We start from the raw sequence: 21,249 nt of genomic DNA on the forward strand, positions 1-21,249 counted from the left end.
CGGTTGAAATCAGAAATCTTCATTCCTCCTATTTTTGAATCATAAAAAAAGTGAAAGTTTAAGGACCAAAAAAAAAATCCTTATTACTTTTACAACATTCTTATTTTTCGTTGCAATGGGTTTTAATATAATATTTTTGACCTATAATGAACTAACACCTGCTAACATTTTGTTGTGTATTTAGCAAAACTCTTAACAAATTGATCCAATATATTATTATTATTATTATTATTTTGTGTTGGGAACCATGAGCCATATTTACAGCAAAAGTGAGTGGCAGCTTTTGTTTTGTTTTTTTTTTTTTTTTTTTTTTGAGAATCAGCTTTTGTTTTTATTTGATATAGGATTCAATAAAGTAAAATATATTAAACTATAAACTATGTGTTTGACCCGAATAGGTTTAAGATTTTTTTTTTACGCTTCATACCTCCTGTTTCAGTGTTTGACACCGCCAGAATTCGTAATTCACTAACCAACGTTTTTGTGGAAAGCTGGAAAAACCAACGTATTTACTAAAATAAACCGTCTTTTACAATTTACATCTTCCGTTTTCCGTACAGTTTGAGTGAAGACGGGATACGGGAGTTTTTTTTTTAATGCTCCGGATGTACGCGTATTATTTGCCTACAATACGCATTTTTACTAACTAGAATTTAGAATAGTCCAATAGTATAGCGAGTCCCGTCCCGTGTGAATTTTTTTTTTTTTTTTTGTTATAAAAAGAACGCGCCGTAAAAATAGAGAAAAACGCGCGTGCCTACTCATCACTATTCTGATTCTGAATCCTGATTGATACTGAGTACATGATAACATCCGATTTCCAAACCCGACCCTGTCTATTTGGGTTTGACCACCTTAAAATCCCCAAAGAAGCGCGTGCTCACCACGCTCTTTAACGGTCCGTCTCTCTCTCTCTCTCTCTCTCTCTCTCTCTCTCTCTCTTTCTTCATTTATACACTACTTCCCGACCAAGAAACAGCATTCTCTCTCAATCTCTCGAAAAAACAAAAACAAGAAAAAAAACAATTTGAGTTTTGAGTTTGAGAGTTTTGAGACTTTGGAGGAGTGCCAAAACCCCATGATTTTTCTTCTACTACCTTCATCATACAGAAAAGAAAAGAAGAAGAAGAATGGTTGAGAAAACCAATAATACTAATACTAACAAGAAGCACAAGACATCCTCGTTAACCCAAGATGACATCTCCAATCTTCTTCAAAGGTTTCAACTTTACTTCTTCTTCTTTTTTGTTGTTTTCAAGATTTTCTGTCTTGGGTTTTTTTAATTTTAGATTATTATTATTGGGGTTTGGGTTGGTCTCAGGTATAACGCTACGACTGTGCTAACGTTGCTTCAAGAAGTGGCACATTGTGCGGACTCGAAAATCGATTGGGACGCTTTGGTTAAGAATACTTCAACTGGGATTTCTGATGCTAGGGAGTATCACATGTTATGGCGCCATTTAGCTTATCACCACTCTTTGCTTGATTCTTTCCAATTTGCCCCTCACCCTCTGGTTAGTTTCTCACTCTTTTTTTTTCCCTTTATAGAATTTCTTAACTAGAACTATTTTATTGTACTCAATATTTGAGTGCTGAAGTTAACAAATTTGGTGGGTGTAGTTGTTTGTTGTCACTATTTATAAATGGGGTTTGTGGGAATACAGTCATTATTGCTAGTATTGAAGTTTATGTTTTTTTTTTTTTATTGTTTTGTGTTAATTTGGTTGAGTTTGATGCAAAATTATTGTTGAATACTAGTTGTATTGGCATGTGGTTGACAGAGAGTATGATTTTGGGTTATATATAATAGAATGGTATTGAAGAATTCATGGGGTTGATCCCAATTAGTCTGTTGAGGATCCATAATGGATGCTAGATCTTCGGGGCTAAGGTCTTGTTGTTGTATTGGCATGTGCTTGGTCGTTAAATATGTAATGTGTTTTAGGTTTTGGGGAAATCTGTGAAGAGCATCATTATTTTTGGGTATTAGGCATAGCTTTTGGATCTATAATTTAACTTCAGTATGATGTTTTGAGCTAAAATTTTGTGATGTGACGTTATCTGTGGGTACTTCGAAAAAGTACAACGGCCCAAATCGGTGATTTGTCTTGGATTGCCAGCAAAAGATGGCCAACTTATAATCATATTTTGGTTAGACACTGAAGTTTCTGCTTGTTTTGGAAATACCATATGGAGTGTTCTAAATTTCTAATCATGAGACAAAGCATTGCAATGAAAATGTGTTTGTTTGGAGATTTTAAGTGATGATAGTGATTCAATCCAATCACAGCAGTTTTTGCCACTAATTTTATATGATATTCACTAACGTATTCTTTAGAATTTTTCTTTTAAGTATTAATTATGAATATATTATAGCTTTGCTAACTTGACTTTGAAATTTATTATCTTTTGCACACCCATGTACTCAAAGTGATAATCAAGTCTAGTTCAATTATGGAATAATAGAATACTTGTCCTTTGCGTAGATGTGTAATTATCATAGAATTTGTCATAATTCAGATAAATATTAACACCCACCTCTTGCAGGAGAGACATATCCACAAATTATCTTGCAAGCTTGTGACTTTCTTAAAACAAAAAATTCAACACATGCTCATCATTATATTTAAGATACACATATTTTTCATAGCACAATGGTGTTAAAATTGGCTTGCAGGATGATGACAGTGATTTAGAATGTGAAGTGGAAACTTTTCCCTCTGTTAGTGGTGAAGCTTCGACTGAGGCAGCAGCATGTGTGAAGGTATGTTAAATAAATTGCATAATAAATGAATTATTGGCTTTAGAATTCTTCATTTGCATTTTCTGGGTAAACTCTTCTAATGAGTGGGGTCAGCTAGATGAATTTCATTTTTCTATTTGCACTTATGTTGATGGCCAAATAGCCTTAGCAATTCTTTGTTTGGAATTATTCTTTCTTGAAACAAAAAAAATCTAGCATCCAATCTAGACATGTGTATGTTTCTAGAAGTAATTAGAAACCTTTTTGATGTAGTAAATATCAGTGTTTGGAATTACAGTAGGAGAGTGATTTTTTAAATTTATTTAAGGTATACATACTAGCTCAAGTAGGTTCTAAATAACTGCCAATGACTTGCTAATTTTGATATGCACATATTCTTTGGAGAGGTTTTAATATTTGCAAAAAAATTCAAGCTTAGACGGTACATAAATTATGGCCAGAGACCGGGGTATGTGACATCAATTAAGGGCCAAGGAACAAGCCACAACTGTTCCCTCTAACCCAACCCACTCCCAAATCTGTACCATGCATAAAGGGTGAAATTTGTCTTCTGTAGATTGTAAATTATCTTATTGGCAATCTGCCTTAAGTGGATGGGGCTACAGCTGAGCTTTTACTCAAAAAAGATTTGATTATAGGTATTTATGACAATTTGATTGATTGCATTTTATTGAGCATGGTTATCTTAACTCCACAGTTCAGCTCTGATCCATCTGACTAACTTCTGGAGTATGCCAAGAAGGCAGAACATCATTTATCTGTTCAGTAATTTAGATAAAATACATTGGCTGGCTTATCATATTTCACTTCTGATACGGGTTTGATGTTTCTGAATAATCGTAGCGCTTGAATTATTTTCTGATATTAAAGTTTCATTTGTTCTAATTCCCTTCTGCTTATTTTCTAAGGGTGGTTGCTTTGTACAGGTACTGATTGCTTCTGGTTTACTAAGTGACTCTAGTCTCCCAAACAGCTCAATAGTTGAGGCTCCAATAACTATAAATATACCTAATGGGCTGTCATCTAGAGCTCCTCTGGAAAATTCAGAAGCAACTTGTTCAATGCAGGGTACAAACATTACTGTTCCTGTTTTCGTTCAGAAAATGCCACTTCCTGCAGCTACATCTACACCTGCTGAAGTTTTGGATGGAAATGGACCAGCCAGTGGCAACTTTCCTCCTCGAAGGAAAAGAAAACCATGGTCAGAGGCAGAGGATAAGGAACTGATTGCTGCCGTGCAGAAATGTGGGGAAGGAAATTGGGCAAATATTTTAAAGGGAGACTTCAAGGGCGATAGAACAGCTTCACAGCTGTCTCAGGTTGTTTTCCTTAGCCCACCTAACCCTTTTTAACCATTTCTATGTATTTTTCATCAATGCCTTTTCTTTATCCCAGTGAGTACTGTGTTACATAGACATCAATGAACACTCCTCGTGCATAAGTAACCATTAGATTAGTAATTAATGGAATTTTTCTATGGTATACCTATTTCCAATTTAGTTGCTCTATGTGGTTTTGCTGAACCACTTTGGCCGAGGGGTGGATGATGGTTGTTTCATTTCTAAGGAAATCACTGAGATGTGCTGGCTGGTAGATAGGCTACTAAGCACTTTACTTCAGCTGGATGCATTTACTGTGGTTCCTGCCTGTCCGTAAATATCATTTGCTAATAAATTGCATAAGCTGGGACTCACCTGATTTGACAATTTAGGGCCATATGATATGTTAATACATATTTTTAACACTTTGAAAATTCTTTGTAAAATGAGTCACAAGTTGCAGTTTTAATTTTCACCATATGAATGTTTAATTTTTAATAATATTAGGCCCTGGTCCTCAATTTTAATTTTAGAAAATATCTTTTGTGTATGGATTGCTATTGAAGAGTAGGTGGATGGTCTGTATCATCCACCCACCACTTCGCATACTTTCCACAGAAAGGAAAAACAAATTAAATTGTATTGAATGATCCTTGAGTTAGACTAGTGTCAATCGTGTTCCTTGAAGGAAAAAATAAAAGGGACTCCCCTCCACCTGCCCCAAGTTTAGGGTGATCAGGATCTCAAATTCAAAACAAACTACAATAAATCGGTATTAACTTGATGGTTTATTTGGAAGACTTACAAAACTTAAAGCTCCCTGTTGTGTTTTAAACAATAGACCTCAGTACAAACTAATTCTCTAATGGGGCCCTAGGAATCTGCCACACAAATTGGTCTTTCATATTCAAATTTGTGGCTTTTTATGGAATCCTAGAATTTATCTCCTGCCCATATGTTTTGATGATGACATCAAATTTCTTCAATGACTGTCCTTTGACTTTTTTGTAATGTATTAATAAGCCACCAAAGTTCCATGTGATGGCTTGACAGCTGACAATACCCTAATACTTGTGTATATTTACGTTAACTTAATCTATACACAATTAAAAAGTACTTTTTGTTTTGGTCACTGATTACCACTAGCAACAACATTGCTAGGGAGGAATTGAGTACGTGCTATAAAAACTGGAATTTTGCTCTCATACTTATTGGTCTGTGAATTTTCCTATCTGTATATAGTTGTTGTTTTGTTCAAAATCAGGTCCGTAAAAAGATCATGGGAAAAGAGTTGCAGTGCATTGGATTTTAAGGATCCCTTTATCTCATGTCATGTAATAGATAAATAATAATATTGTAGAGCAGTTTTGTTGTTCTCCACATCAAATTAGATAAATAGACTTTCAACTTGTGTGTATGACTGGCAAATATAAATGAATTTATTCACACTTTTGGGTGGCTATAAATTATGAAATACAAAGTGTATATGTATATATAAAGGAAATGAGAAATATCGAGGATTTAACAACTGTGCTGTCTGGGACATTCTAGAATAAGATATAAAATGATTGGTTTTGTCTTTCATCATCATCATCTTTATTATTGTTGCTATCATTAGATTTGAAAATATCATGTATAGATTTTAAAGGGTCTTGACTCTAGACACTTTTTATTATTTCCAATAGTTAGGCTGTATCTTAACAATGTATTTTTATTGTAGTCTTAAAACTAATATTTTTAGTATGTAGTTGGATAATTTAATAGCGGAACTTATTATTTGCAAATGTGACTCTCTTTTTCGCATTCCTTATTTTGTCATTGATGAGTTTTGTCAATTGCACTGATTGAAATTTAGTTACTATACGACAAAAATCCGTTGTCATCTAGTCCGGTCAGGATGTCTGGGTTTCACCCAGTTTTCCCGGGTTCAAATCCCGGCAATGGATGTTTTGCATCTGCTATCAGTTTTGTTTGATTTTCATTAGTGGATACTGTGAATTGTCCATTTGGTGATCTTAAGAATAAGGTAAGTTGTGCATTTACCTCTTGGTGATAGTTTTGCAGTCATAGTTTTCCTTACCTTTTTTCTACTAATGATCAAGGTAATTATCTGAACCCGTGGTAGGGTGTAGGTCATACCAGTGAAACTCAACCTCTATCAACCCTCTGATCTCTATCTCTTTCCCTCTCTCTTTGGGTTTTTATTTTTATTTTTTTCTTTTCTAGTGCTTGTTATGGATTTTTGCAACATATGCAGAGGTGGAACATTATAAGGAAGCGAAAGGGCAATCTGAATTTGGAACCCAACTCCGCTGGCTCACAACTTTCCGAGGCACGGCGAGCAGCTCATCATGCAATGTCCCTAGCCCTTGATATGCCAGCTAAAAACTTAACATCAACACGCCCTGGTAATTTTCTTCTCCATTGTATTCTGTTTTTAGTTTATTGAAATGCCTGGCCAAAATAAAATTATGAAATATTCTAGCACTGCATGATTTATTGATTTTTCCGTCTTTCGTTCTTGTTGGATCCATTTGCGGTACTACTTGGTGAGCACATCACATCTTTCATGGGGGACAGTGTGTTTGAAAACCTCCATAAGCTGTTACTTGACACTAAGGCTGTGGTGGAAGGTCAATAGACAATAACAATTGATATAGTTTTCTCATCATAGCCTTTTTTGTCCAGTTAAGGCCAATGTTTTCAAGCTTCTTTGGTGATAGCTTCAACAATTAGCTGTGTTTGAATTACCTTTTTTTTCCAATTGGAGAAAGATCAAGTATTTTGGATTTAATAAATGTCTACAATGACTGATTAGATAAGATTTTGTCAAGGTGACCGGATGATGATTCCTGAGAGGATCAGATAATTTATGCACGGTTCTTAAAGCTCTAATATTACTACTTTAGCTGAACTCACAGATTTACAAAGTTTAATTAATTTGATTATCTTAATTTACATGATTGACTGTCTACTATGTTTTTCTTTCTGATTTTTTAACGCAATTAGTTTTTGATACTTATTTGTTCCATATTTGGATGACTCTTTCTTGAATTTGGAACAGCTGTCACAAATACAGCAAGTAAATCTGTGCTTCCTACTACAACAGCTGAAGCTGCTAAGGTTGGCAGCAGCTCTATACAAGCCCAAGGCTGCTCTCAACAAGGCCCGATCCCTACAAAGCCACCTCCCATAGGATCATTGGGTCCCACAGCAAAATCTCAAGTATCTTCAAAAAAGTCTTCAATGCAGCCTACTATTGGTTCAGATTCTGTGTTAAGAGCAACTGCAGTTGCAGCTGGTGCCCGCATTGTTTCTCCATCAGCTGCTGCATCATTTTTCAAGGCTACTCAGACAAAAAATGTTGTCCATTTCAAACCCACAGGTGGTTCTTCAACCAAATCATCCATGCCTGCTGGTGTGTCAACTCACTCAGAGACCCAAACTAATGTACAATATGTTTCTACTGGCCCAAAAGCCACACAATGTTCCTCCTCTACTGCTGTTACTGTTGCACCTACCGTTTCACATCCTAGTTCAGTGAAAGCTGCCTCACCAATAGTTCAGCGTACTGCATCTGCTTTCCCCACATCATCAAATACATCATCCGAACCAACTAATTCTGTTAGCTCTGGTCTGCCCTCTGAACTTTTGGTAAAGCAAGAAATAAAGAGGGCAGAAGAGATTGAAGTTTCTGAGTCACGTAGTGCACCTACAGAACAACTTGAAGGAGATGGAGTTTGTGTCTCAGTAAACGCATGTATTGAGCAAATTCAAGAAGATAAAGCAGCATCAGCAGACATGGAAGTGGAATTCGAAAAACAAATGACTGAGATTAAGAGTAATAGTAGTTCTTTGGACATGATGACAGCTGAAAGTAATCACAAAGCTGTCATTGAGAGACAGGCTGAAGCTAGACAAAACGCAAATAATAATGAAATGAGGGGTTCACCAGTTAGAAATGACAATCAATCTTCCCCTAGGGTGAAATCTGAGAATGAAGATACAAATGAGAAACAGGCAGATTTGCCAAGCTTGGTAGCAGATGGATGCAATGAAAAGCCGGAGGTTTTAATCAAAGAAGAGTCTGGCAATGAGATTGAAGAGAAAGTTAAGTAACTTGTGCAATTTGACAGAATTGTTTTGGGTCCTATTTTGCGTTTTTTTAGGAAATTTTGTTGGTGTAAATTTAAACGTTAAAATTATATTGTGGAAATTAAATTATGGGCGAGTATCTGTATGGTGCAAGTTTTTTCCCCCATTATGTTCAGGGTGATGGTATTGCTGGGGATGCATTTGAGCACAGTCAACAGGAATATCCTTTTGGACCTTTCTGCAAGAAGCTGATAATGAAACTAGTGTTTTCAAATAAGTAAATAGCTGAAATTTAGGCCCTAAAGAATTGCCATCAACCTGGAATTGCAGGAAGCAGGACTTACAATTTACAAATTGCAATCTCCAATTAGAAATGCACCAATAATAAACTTGACATTTTGTTACAAATAGAATTTATAAGAAGACTAATGTTGATTTATTTATATTTCTAAAAGGGTTTGCGATCACACAGTCGATCATCTGTTATTGTAGATTTGATACGGGCTTTTATTTTTTGGGATTATGTTGGTTGCTCTTCAAACGGCTGAGGTGTTTATATGTTGGACAAAAGTGTTTACACACGAGCAATGCAATTTGGAATGCTTTTTTTTTTTTTAAATGCCTGGTGTTGCGTATTTTGAAAGAAATAAATGCCTAGGTTATTTCAATAAATACAATACATAGGCACCATTACAGCATTACTAGATTAAACTCGTGATCTCACTCTTCCTCCTGATTCTGAGACCTCCTTAATCGTGGCCTACAATTGTGTGCCTTACTCTATTTTTCAGATATGTTTACATGCATAATTTTTTGTCTTAATTTTAAGCATTTCTCATATATACTTGCGTAGTAAGGTAGCATCCTTCTATCTTTCATTTAGTAACCAAGAATAAAAACTCTAGTGCCTTTAAATGCACTTCAAGGTGGTGCAAACATGTGCAAGGGATTCTCACCTTCAAGATTTCATGTTTACGATTCAAAGAGTCACAGATAGATTAGCGGTTATAACAATTTTGACCTGTTATCAATCAACAGTTAAAAGAGTATCCAAATTTATCCTCTTCCTAAACTTTTTGGGCATAGTAGAACCAAACTCGAGTCATGTGAACCGCATAATCATGTTTTTCGCATATGAATATGCACTTCTGGAAAGCCATGGGAAGATAAAAATATCAGCATACAAAAAACAAGACATGCAAAGTTGTTCATTTCACTGAAACGAAAGTGGAGATCGTATTAAGGAAGAGGATCTTTACTCATAAACCATATATTCATATGGACGAAGATCTTTACTGATAAACCATATATTTATACAACAAACACGCTATAAGGAAGCGTATTTTCTTTGGTTAGACACCAAAATGACAAGAGCAACAATAACCTCTAATTTGTATCAACAAAAGTACTATCAGAATCAAGAAAGATTCCAACCAATAATTTCTGAAACACAAAAAATAAATAACATAATGCAAAACAAGACCAGAAAGTCTAATCTACATATTCCAGCTGCTAGATTGCTGTATTGTTTTTGCAATGCCGGATCCACACATGAGAATATTATTGGCTTTGCACTTCTTCAACTTAGCCCCCAATGGTAAAGAAACACAAGAGAATTCAAGCCTGACTTGTTAAGAGTTTACTTGACACTGAAATTCTAAGTGCCTCATCTGATTGCACTAGTATCTTTGCAATGTCAACCTTCAGTACTCTCACAAAATTGAGGCTTGCTTGTAGTTAATTTGGAAACCTTGTTGTTCTCCTGTTTTATGTTGAGAACCTCACCTTGAAACTTTGCAGCCTGATATTCAGTAAGCTGTCTTCCTGCTATGGAAACTGCATTTGAGATTCTTGATATCTCATCTTTAATGCTTCATATGGATAAGAATCTACTCAAAATTCCATCTTTCAGTAGTGCATTATGTTCCAACCACAATAAAAGTTGTCTCTCTCTCAGTTGGCTATATATATTGGTCAGAAATCTGATTTTAAACATTGGTGTTTACTGCCTCATTCTTCCTTCTTACCCTTAGTTTTAGCAACTCTGCATGCAAATCCTGGATTGAAGTATGGTATTTTTTTATCTGTTGAACTGAAGTGCTAAACCTCATTTAGAACCTTCCAATGCACAACACTCAGATATGAAGAGGATACCAAGTTATTTCTTGTTCAGAACCAAAGTTCTCACTACAGCACAACTGAACCTTCTCAGAGCTCTAAGACCCTGTCACAGAAAATATATAGAATGCAATGGGTAAAGCAGCACTAGCATACGTTAAATGAGAGCAGAATCTACTCAATTAGGTCATAATGGTTTGCAGAGGATGTAATGCTACTATTTAATTCACAGAACCATTGGTGTTTGTTTTTCTTCCTTTTAAGTTCAAAATCATTTGCTTAACCAATGCATTAGACAACAAAATAAACAGAATAAGTTCCTTTCAACACTATCTGGTATAAACTGGATGGAAAGAAGCAATGCAGGGAGGCACAAATGATTGAATATGCGAAGAAACAAAACAACCTGAGCCAACCAAATGCAATATAATGATACCATTCAAAATATATCCCAACTAAAAAAAAGGTAGAAAAACAAAACAAATATTTGCGACCTACTATAAATTTATATGTCATTTTAATAAATCTTGCATCTCAGAAGAAATCCTTCATAAGAAAGCTTTTGGCTATGTATAAGAAAACAATATACCAAATGAGGTGGAGGTTGAATGGTAATGGAAGGTTTGACGTTCGCTCTTATCTTGAGGCCTTCAGAGGATTGAGTGATATATACTTCCCTCGGAAGTGTTTGATGTTTCAAGCAACAAAAAGGGTTGCTTTCTTTGTGTGGACAATAGCTTGGGGGAAAATTCTAACATGTGATAATCTCATGAATAGAGGAATTACTCTAGTATATTGGTGCAGCATGTGTAGATGCAGTGATGAGACTGTGGATCACTTGCTATTACATTGTGATATTGCATATGCTTTGTGGACATGTTTTCTCCATGTTTGGAGTCCTATGGATCTACCTAAGGGGAATTTTTTTTTATGAAATAATCTCTTATGAAACAATCTCATGAAACCCACACATGATGTGAGAGGGTGGTCTCATGAGATACCACCTCCTAATCAAAAAGTGTTGGTGATCTTTTGTTTGGTTGGAGAAATTGGTTTGGCATGCTTCTTTAGTTTGGAATCTACCCCCCCCCCCCCTATGCTTGTTGTGGACATTGTTGAGAGAGGAGAACCACTGCACTTTTGAAGATGGGGGAAAACTCGGTGGTTCGACTGTATTTTTTTTTTTTTGATAAATAAGAGAGATGTATATTCAAGAAACTACCCCATGAAAACATAAGGTAGGGCAAAGAGTACAGAGAAAGAAACAAAAAGAAGAAGAAAAAGACTAGAAAACAAACGGAAAACAACAAAGAGCTAATTACAAAGAAGAGGACTAAGGAACAAAGGGAGAGAGTCACTAGAGGTGAGTCCCCAAGCCCTAGACCAATCAAAGAGAGAACCACAAAAATAAGCAAGCAATTTGTCATCAGATTTGTCCATGTCCTCAAAAGTCCGCCAATTTCGCTCCCTCCAAATACACCACATTAGGCACATCGGAGCTAAATTCCAAATGCTAGAGGAGTGCTTTCCAAACCAATTCCACCAACCGAAAAGCATATCTGCAACCGATCTAGGCAAGACCCAAGAAATCCCAAAGGATCTAAACACCAAGCTCCACAACTGATAAGCTTTTTCACAATGGAGAAGCAAATGATTCACCGTCTCTCCATTACAACGACACATAACGCACCAGTCAACAAAATCAAAGCCTCTACTTCGCAGAATGTCTCCTGTAAGAATCTTCTCCCAAGTTGCAGTCCAAACAAAGAAAGAGACGCGCGTAGGAGCCTTAACCTTCCAAATACCTTTCCATTAGATCATTGTTTGAATGATCACATGCTTTGGGTCCTAGTGATACTCATTCCTTTGTGTAGAATTCACTGATTCCCTCACATTTCAATTGCAATTCATATTTGTCATACTTCTTTAAGCTAACTTTTTGTATACAACCTATGTACATGAGGTAGATCCTTAATTCCAATAAATTTTATTACTTATAAAAAAATGTAGAGTGCATGCTGCCCAAAAAAAAAAAGTGCTTTAAAGGAAAAGGTTGCATAAAGACTTACTTAATAGAGCATTTTTGGAGATCTATTTTGGCATCAGCAAACCTGTCTTGAGATGGAGAATATCATGCAGCACATAACTTAAGTTCTGGGTGAGCCTTATTCAGTTTTGATAAAAGCTTATCACATGAAATGCTTGCTTCTTTTGATGCTTCTGAGGAAAAATTCGGCAGAATCTCCATAACATTAAGATCTTCTGACATATCACAAAGGCATGTCAAGATGGTAGAAATGATTTCTGAGTCAAGAACAACACCTTCATCTGCCATTTGACGAAGTAAGTCAATGATTTCCTTGGTTTTTCCCTTTGAGGCTAAGCCCTTTAGTAAAGAATCATATACAAAGGTGTCTGGTGTAAAACCGCTAGCTATCATTTTCTCAAAAACACTTTTAGCCTCATCCAATTGACCAAGTTTTGACAATCTACTTATCAATGAGGAAAAGGTCACATAATCAGGAGCTAAACCCATTCCAAGCATGTCCATTAGCAATTCCTTGGCAGATTGGAAATCTCCTGCTTTGAGAGCTCCATCAATTATTGTAGTAAATGATACAACATCTGGTCCCTGAGTTGCATTTCTCAGTTCTTGAAACAGCACCCTAGCTTGCCCCAAACTACCTTCCTTGCACAAGGATGCCATCAGTGTATTGTAATCAATCACCATAGGACTAAGCCCACAAGCTTTCATTTTACTAAAAAGTCCTTTAGCAAAACTAAGCATATGCATTTTGCAGAACCCATTAATCATAATACTATAGGTAGTCGAGTTTGGAGCAAATCCCAAGTTCAGTGCATGTTTCCAGAGTTCCAAGGCGTCGTCAACTATTCCTGCCTTCAGATAAACCCCAATCAAGAAATTATAAGTTACAATGCTACCTGAGATCCCCCTTTCTACCATCATATGATAGACCTCCACAGCCCCATCAAGGAAGCCTTCCTTATAGAATCCTTGGATTAATGAGTTAAATATCGTAACATCTGGTTCAACAAAGTTCTCATCCTTCAACATCAACTTCAAAAGTTTCATTGCCTCATCAACCTGCCCATCAGCACAAAGACCTACCAGCAATGTATTGTAAGTAACCACATCTGGCTTCTTCCCCTTCTTAGTCATCATTTCCAGTATCTTAAAAGCATCTCCAACCCCGCCCTCCTTGCATAGTCCATTAATCATAACATTATATGTTACAGTATTAGGCTCTACACCCTTCTTAAGCATCAAATCCAACAAATCCATGGCTTGTGTAGCTCTCCCATCTTTGCAAAGCCCATCAATTAGCCCTGTATAAGTAACAACATCTGGGCGAATTCCATGTTCTGTCATGTCATTCAGCATTGCAATGGCTTCTTTCCATCGCCCCATCTTACAAAGGCAATGCATCAAACAAGTATAGGTAATTACATTGGGAAAAATTCCCTTTGCCAACATCTCATCAAAAAGCTCTTTCCCTCTATCAAAACTCCCTTCATTACAAAGGCCACTTATAAGTGCACTATACAAAACAACGTCTGCATCCAAACCTTTCTTTTTCATCTCCTCCAACAAACCCACCGCCTCATCAGCTCTACCATCCTTACAAAGACAATCCACCAATGTTGTGTATGTCACCAAATTCGGGTGACAACCCACCGCCTCCATCTCAACAAACAAATGTACCGCCTCTTTCAATTTCTTCGCCTTGCAAAGTCCATTTATAATGACATTGTAACTAAAAATATCCAGCGATACGCAATTTCTCCCCACTTCACGAAACAAAACCATCGCCTTCCCAACCTTATTATTTTGACACAACCCCTTTAATATAAGATTCACACCAAACACATTAACCCTATAACCACGCTTCACCATTAACCCCAATACCCCAATCGCAAATTCAGGCTTACGGATACTCAAAAAACATTCAATTAAACCACTCAAAGATATAAAACTCGGCGAAATACCAACTTGGGTCATCTTACTATAAACCAAAAAGGCCAAGTCAAAATTTTTCGACTTTGTAAGGGCATCAATAAGGAAATTGCAGGTTGACCCAGAAGGCAGTAGGCTAGAATCAACAGCACGGTGAAAGAGTGAAACAGCCTCAGAGAATTGAGAATTGGGTTTTTCACAGAGGGACCTTAATTGGGTTTCTATGTCAGTGTGTGAAGAAGTAAGAGCTGGCATTGAAGAAAAGAACTTGAACTTGAAGTAAACATTGAGAGCATAAATATCAGAAGGGATATGTGTATAAGACTTGGTGTGAGGGTTTAACAGTGTTTTTGAGATCATTTTGAGTGTACAATGAAATTTCATAGTAGTAGTATTAACTAGGATGAACAAATATAAAAATGTGTTGGAGTTGTGAGGAAAAGAAGAAAACTTCTTTACCTCTTGTGTTCTTTGAGGTAGAAGATGAAGCTGAAGCTGTAGCAGTGGCAGTGTTATTTCAGTCCGGCAGAGACGGTGAAGATGAAACAGTGTTCCGGATATGACATTATCTACGCCTTGGGGTGCAACTAATGTTGTTAGTAACACATCAACTCGAAATCCAAACAGTGATTTTGGTGTTTGGTTAGCATTTGGCACGCCAATTAGGGCTGTAGGCTTACTATGAACTTTGTTTTTGTTTTAATGGTAAATTACCCTTTAAAGTTTTGGGTTGACTCCCAAAATTTCAATAGCATGATTTTATATTTGAAGTTTGGGGAAATTATTAGGTATTTTTGAAGTACTATAAATGTGTAGTCATTTATCTTAGGCTCCGCTTGGGAGTTCATAAAGGAATAGAATGGAATGGAATGGAATAATCATTAAAGGAATGAAATGAAATTGAATGGAATGGAATGGAAAGTAAAAATGAATGAAATGGAATGGAATTGAATGAAATTTAAAAATCGTGTTTGGATGTTATAAAATAAAGGAATGGAAATGAATGGAATGGAATGGAAAGTAAGAGTCTGTTTGGTTTAAGTGTTTCCGTAACTTAATTCTCAGTTTCCATAACTCATAACTCAAAAATGGTGGGACCTAGAGCAAAAAGGTTGTTTGGCCAAACGATAACTCTGTTTCCATCACTCAATTCTCTGATTTTTGAGTTATGAGTTATGGAAACTGAAAACAACAAAATGCTGTTTTCAGTTTCCATAACTCATAACTCAATGGCATTTTCGTAAATAAACACACACGAGGGACCCACAGCCGCAACTTTTGACTACCTTTTTTTTTTTTTTTTTTTTTTGGGTTGGCGTTGGCTGTTCGTTCCTTTTTTTTTTTTTTTTTTTTTACTGGTTCGTCTGTTCTGTTCTATTCTCTTTTTTTTCTTTAGTACCTAGACTCACCAAACTTAGTGAAAAAAAAAAAAAAAAAAAAAAAAAAAAAACCAAGATCGAACAGCCAACCCAGGAGGAAAAAAAAAAAAAAAAGAAGCTGCTAGTGGAAAAAAAAAAAAAACTGCACTGTGATAGGCGTGGGCCCTCCAAATAGTGTGAAAAATAGTGAGTGATGGAAACTGAGTGATGAAGGCAAACGGATGTGAAAAATTGAGTGATGAGTGATGAGTTATGAGTGATGAAAATTGAGTGACGGAAATTGAGTGACGAAAAAGGCTTACCCAAACAGGCTCTAAGTAATCCTGTTTGGAAGTAACATTGGAAGGAATTGAATGGAATCTTTTTATAATAACATTACTATTATACCCCTCATTTTAAAAAATATAAAAAATAATTAATGAGAACTTATAATTACTTTGAAATGTTTAGAATTTAGTGGATGATGTGAAACTAGTTAGCCACAATTGGGTCTGTGTTAAACTATTGAATTACAATATAGTTTTTCAAGGTAAATAGATTGCATCATGCTAAGACCAGAGGTGATAGAACTATTAACAAATCAATTTCCTGATATAAAACTAAAATAATTCTAGTTTAAGGAAAAAATAAAATATTATTGTAGCTAAAAAACAAGTTATGTATATTTCTATGTTGTAAAGTAATTCACGAATCACATATTTATTCTTAACAAAATAAATATTCTCTAACAATGCAAACAAATATCTTAAAAAAATAAAAAACTCCAGTAATGAGTCTTGCTAAAATAAAACAAAATAACATAATCCATTCCAAAACTCAGGTTGGCCAAAAAATCCTACACTTTTTTAAATTTTTAGACCTAGACATCAGTGTCAATAAGACACATTTGCGCTCATGATCTGGGCAACCAAGGAACATCTCCTTATATGTTGGATTTTCCATCAAAAATATGTAGGCCTCAGTCTTTGATATTGGATCTAAGTCCAATATGCCCAAAATTGTGTGAACTTCTGCTCCATATGACTTTGAAAAGCACTTTGCCATAACCTCAGTCGCCCTATCAATTGCCTTTGATACATTATCAAATGATTGGGAAATTACATTCCCGAGTTCATCATCTTCTGCCAGTCGTCTTTTCTTGCTTTTAGAAGACATTGCATCTTGTGATGACACTCGAGAACGTGCAACATTAATTTCTGGTGACCTCTGATCATTTTCCACTTCAAAGTTCTCCAAAGAAACTTCATTTTGAGATATCAAATTATCAATCTCATCAATAGTGGTAGATGCAGCATACCTAGCACGTTTCTCCTTTGCAGTTTCAGCATGATCACCTTTTACTCTATCTTTAGCCCAAAGTTGTGCCATCTTAGAGTAATTAGGTATAGGTGTTGTCATCCACTTCTTGGCTGCAGGTTTAGACTGTTACAAACCAATACAAATGGTTAAACAACAGATATAATTATGTAATACAAAATTAAACTCACAAAAAATGGTAATTTACCGCTATGAGTGGCTCCCAAACTTCTGGTTCAGCTATCCACATATTTAAAGAATCATTCCATCCAAAACCACTCAATCCATCTTTAAATATGTCATAGCATTCATGAAAATTCTTTTTCAGTGTCTTCTGTCGATTTTTCACCTTATCCTTGTTAATCTCCATGTCAAATTTTTCAACTAACTCTTTCACTATGTCATCATATGCCTTAGAGGTAAAAGTTCCATTAACTCTATCACCTATGATCACCTGATGTAAAAAAGTATCCACTAAAGCATCATCCATAACACTATTCCATTGTACTTCTTTGCTTGGATCTCCACCATTCTTCTTTGATATCTTACCCATGCTATAATTAATAGGACAAAAAACACATATAAAATATTATGTAAATATTAATATTAATTATCAAAAGATAGAGAGCAATATCAAAATGAAAAGAGAAATTTGCATAACATTTAGATCAAAGTAATTGAAACATGGCATAGTCTTAAATGACATGACAACAATAAGCCCAAAAGCTATCACATTTGGACATAGTTTTGCCACATGGCTAATGCTATAGAATCTCTTATAATATCTCCTTGCCTAGCATCCTCATCATCTTCTCCTGAAGTAGGGGCCACACGTTTACGATGAAAATGCAAAACCTCTTCATCAACTTCAGCAATAAGACTTTCATCAAGATCGACACCCATTAAATAATTATGAAGTATGCAACATGCTAAAATAATTTCATTTTGTGTGTCAACACAATAATTAGGCTCTGTAGTACTTGCTATGATAGGAAATCTTTTTTTAAGTACACCAAATGCTCTTTCAATAGCAGTACGCAATGATGCATGTCGCAAATTAAACAATTCTTTAGCATTTTCAGGGGGACGAACAGAGTACTCTTTTAAATGATAACGCACTCCCCTATAAGGTGCAATCAAACGACTTCTATTCATGTATCCTGCATCAACAAGATAATATTTACCTAATAAACAATAACAACCATTAATTATATAAGACAAATTTTTTAATTATAAAGAATACACCCTAATACGTATTTGAATTAAATTTACCTTGTGGGATTTTTAAGTTATCGTTTCTAGTTAAAGCATTCTTTATTATTCTTGAATCAGAAGCAGTTCCTTCCCAACCTGGTAATACATATGTGAATTTTAAATCAAATGAGCATGCTGCCAACACATTTTGTGTTGTGTAGCCCTTCCTACCCCGATATCTTGGTGCATCCTCATTAGACACTTTGACACGAACATGTATTCCATCAAGTGCCCTAATACAATCCTGAGATTAACATTATATCTTAAAAATATTTACCTTAAAATATATTTGTACTAAACTACTATTAAATATAAATTATATGCATGATATATTTACCTTAAAATATGGGTTGAACCTACTACTTTGTAGTATTTCAAGTGGCACTTGGGTTCCATCAGGTTGTCGAAGGAATTGATCCTCTAACATAATTATTGATCTTAACATGTTATGAAAATGGCGACTAATGGTCTCACGGGAACGACAAAAAAAGAAGGACATTGTACGATGCGTCTGATTATGTGCTAGCATGTGAAGAAACTTGCCAACTTACTCTTCAACTGTGGCACGCTGTGTGTCTTGAAGATCACCATCTCTTCGCAAAATGTCACACAAACCTTGAAAAACTTGTGGACCCATGCGTATTACATCATAGCATTTTCACTATTCCTAAGTCGAGACATTATTTCATCACGAACTTTTTGTTTTTCTATGGTTGATTGTGTAGGAATGTGGGTAACACGTCTTCTTTTTAGTCGTTGCCTTTGATGGATAATGTAACACAAATAACGGCATGCAGCATGAACTAAGGCTAGTTTTCGCATAAACTCCGAAAAAATTATGGTCTTAAGTACCTCATCATTCAAATTCATCTATGTAAAAAAATAGTTATGTTATCAGTCCAACTTAAAAAATTATGGGCACATTTTCTAAAAAAATATTTACGTTATTAGTCTAACTAATTATGAATGTGTTACAACTAATTTAAAAATAAAATTGTTTAACTATAAACATTAGCATTCATTAACACAAAAGACAATGACAGGAATTAAAGCACACATAATAGAGCAAAAAAATAGAGAACACCCTATTGTATTTTGACAAATTGCAAGACAAATTGCAAAAAAAAAAGTTATATATATAATATATTTATCTATATATTTTAATTTAAAAAAATTTAAGCATTTTTATTTGTCAATAAAATACATTAAAAAAGTCACATTGTATCCTAAAATATAGTACACTATACAATGACAGTGCACGTCCACTAGCACCTGAGAGTGCGCCAAAGCCCAAAAGGGCTATAGTCTTTAAGTCTTCACCACTTATATTGCATGTTCATTTTTATACGTGTGGCACTTTATTATGCTCAACACTAGAATGTGTTCGGGTTGGCTACTCTAAATCCTTTGGTTCAAGACATGTCTTTCTTTCTCAAGAGACCAAAATAAAAAGACAAAAAGGGGATGACAAGACAAAAAGGGGATGACAAGACAAAAAGTAAATTTTCTTCTTCCATCTACAGTGATAGCAACGGCAACATAGAACTAGATGAAGCAAAATAATTTTCATTGCATGTACAAACTTATAGCTTTAAATGTTAAGAGCATCTCCAGCAATCTCTCCAAATTTTTGCCTAATTTTTGCTTGTTTGGAGAATGAACAGTGACATTTAGCTTTTAACTACCCACTTTTTCAAATACACTTTTCAACAGACTCTCTATCACATTCTCTATCTCATTTAAATATTATATCTTCATTCATTCTTTATTCTTTTTTTATCATCATTTATTCTTTCTATATTCATTACTAACAATTATATTTTTCAATGAAAAGTATTATATTCACAACATTTTTCGCAATACTTTCACAAGAATCACATCAAAATCTTATGTGAAAAGTTGTTACTAGTTCTAATTTGAATCCACCACTGAAATTATATTTTTACTCACCAATATTAGTTAATTACTTAAAATTTATTGTGAAAATATTGCGATAGAATTTCTAAGTGGTTATTTCTTATTCTTTTCCTTCCTTTCATCCACACGTTCCCTTTTATTTATTTATTTTTTTTCTCTTGGTTTTTCCTCCACCACACACGTATCCCACTATCTCCACCTACCCTTCTTTTTCTTTTTCTTTTTCTAGATCATTCCGGACCACTTGTGTGGTAGCCTCCAGAACAAGAGCATATCTCCACTTCTCCCTCTCTGTTTCTTTTTCTTTCTTTCTCTTTCTCTTACACAAACACACAAATTTCTCTCTCTCTATCTCACACAAACAAATTCTCTCTCATACACACATAGATCACCGGCAGAGAAGTGGAGATTGGCGTTCTACACAGATCGGCGTTCTACATTTTTTTTATTTTTTTTGGTTTGATTAGTTTTATTTTATTGCTCAGATTTCATTAGGCTTATGAGAAATATTGTTTTTGTGTTTCAAATCTTTCGATTGGGTTTTGCGTTTTTGTTTTGATTGTGGTATGTTACCGTTGAGATAGAGAAGCACGAGAGAGTGAAGAACGAAAGCGAAAAGGAATGAGAGAGAAAGAATTATTTTTTAATTCAACCGGTATTAGTTTAATGAGAAATAATCTTTGCAAAAGCTACAGTGATTGCTACAGTACTCTCCAGGCCTAGAGAGCTACTGTAGCAAATCTAAATTTTTTTTTTGGAGATAGAGAGGCTGTTGGAGGGCTGTTTTTGTGTGAACAGTGGCTTTTCTCTCCAAAATTTGGAGATGGCCAGCCCTGTTGGAGATGCTCTAAACCTATAGCTTTAAATGTTGGTTGCATCTACATGCTTTTATGCCTAGCTCAACATAAACGGGTAAACTGGGGAGATTCAAACAATGGGAGTATATATATATATATATTTTCTGTGTTGTGTTTGTTGATATATACAGGTGTTCGGCAATAAGCAAATAAGCAATTTAAACTTGTTCAAACAGGTGTTCGGCAAGCCACCACTACAATCTAGTCATATCACATGGTTGTTTCACGTAATTTACAGAATATGTACCCTGTTCCAACATACTGAATACAGGGG

General features: G+C 35.2%; 4 protein-coding genes across 4 annotated transcripts; 1 reads left to right on the forward strand and 3 right to left on the reverse strand.

The window, feature by feature from the left end:
- Window positions 1-938: 938 nt before the first annotated feature.
- On the forward strand, window positions 939-8,353 carry LOC115981386. Its single transcript, XM_031103528.1, has 6 exons — window positions 939-1,219; window positions 1,322-1,514; window positions 2,678-2,764; window positions 3,691-4,083; window positions 6,341-6,491; window positions 7,148-8,353. The coding sequence occupies exons 1-6, from the start codon at window positions 1,131-1,133 to the stop codon at window positions 8,200-8,202; spliced, it is 1,968 nt and encodes a 655-aa protein (XP_030959388.1). The 5' UTR covers window positions 939-1,130; the 3' UTR covers window positions 8,203-8,353.
- Window positions 8,354-9,534: 1,181 nt separating this feature from the next.
- Window positions 9,535-14,959, reverse strand: LOC115981393 (pentatricopeptide repeat-containing protein At4g28010). The gene is made up of 2 exons (XM_031103533.1): window positions 12,366-14,959; window positions 9,535-10,402 (listed from the first exon to the last, which is right to left on the reverse strand). Exon 1 carries the CDS (start codon window positions 14,654-14,656, stop codon window positions 12,428-12,430), a length of 2,229 nt encoding a protein of 742 aa, XP_030959393.1. The 5' UTR covers window positions 14,657-14,959; the 3' UTR covers window positions 9,535-10,402; window positions 12,366-12,427.
- A 1,508-nt stretch (window positions 14,960-16,467) lies between these two features.
- Window positions 16,468-17,500, reverse strand: LOC115949906. Its single transcript, XM_031067171.1, has 2 exons — window positions 17,156-17,500; window positions 16,468-17,073 (listed from the first exon to the last, which is right to left on the reverse strand). The coding sequence occupies exons 1-2, from the start codon at window positions 17,498-17,500 to the stop codon at window positions 16,468-16,470; spliced, it is 951 nt and encodes a 316-aa protein (XP_030923031.1).
- Window positions 17,501-17,676: 176 nt separating this feature from the next.
- LOC115949911 (putative nuclease HARBI1) lies at window positions 17,677-18,838 on the reverse strand. Its single transcript, XM_031067177.1, has 3 exons — window positions 18,753-18,838; window positions 18,220-18,434; window positions 17,677-18,107 (listed from the first exon to the last, which is right to left on the reverse strand). The coding sequence occupies exons 1-3, from the start codon at window positions 18,836-18,838 to the stop codon at window positions 17,677-17,679; spliced, it is 732 nt and encodes a 243-aa protein (XP_030923037.1).
- Between the last annotated feature and the right edge of the window lie 2,411 nt (window positions 18,839-21,249).

The sequence above is a fragment of the Quercus lobata genome, chromosome 1, assembly GCF_001633185.2.
Source record: "Quercus lobata isolate SW786 chromosome 1, ValleyOak3.0 Primary Assembly, whole genome shotgun sequence".
Taxonomy (NCBI): domain Eukaryota; kingdom Viridiplantae; phylum Streptophyta; class Magnoliopsida; order Fagales; family Fagaceae; genus Quercus; species Quercus lobata.

Bases quoted from the DNA above. Each gene is read 5' to 3' on its own strand.
- LOC115949906 (XM_031067171.1), bottom strand. From the start codon at position 17,500: ATGGGTAAGATATCAAAGAAGAATGGTGGAGATCCAAGCAAAGAAGTA. The intron at 17,074-17,155 runs GTAAATTACCAT...GGTTTGTAACAG, and splicing joins TTTGGGAGCCACTCATAGCG to TCTAAACCTGCAGCCAAGAA.
- LOC115981393 (XM_031103533.1), bottom strand. From the start codon at position 14,656: ATGAAATTTCATTGTACACTCAAAATGATCTCAAAAACACTGTTAAAC.
- LOC115981386 (XM_031103528.1), top strand. From the start codon at position 1,131: ATGGTTGAGAAAACCAATAATACTAATACTAACAAGAAGCACAAGACA. The intron at 1,220-1,321 runs GTTTCAACTTTA...GGTTGGTCTCAG, and splicing joins ATCTCCAATCTTCTTCAAAG to GTATAACGCTACGACTGTGC. The intron at 1,515-2,677 runs GTTAGTTTCTCA...ATTGGCTTGCAG, and splicing joins AATTTGCCCCTCACCCTCTG to GATGATGACAGTGATTTAGA.
- LOC115949911 (XM_031067177.1), bottom strand. From the start codon at position 18,838: ATGGGTCCACAAGTTTTTCAAGGTTTGTGTGACATTTTGCGAAGAGAT. The intron at 18,435-18,752 runs GTAAGTTGGCAA...GGATTGTATTAG, and splicing joins CAGCGTGCCACAGTTGAAGA to GGCACTTGATGGAATACATG. The intron at 18,108-18,219 runs GTAAATTTAATT...TTGTTGATGCAG, and splicing joins TAACTTAAAAATCCCACAAG to GATACATGAATAGAAGTCGT.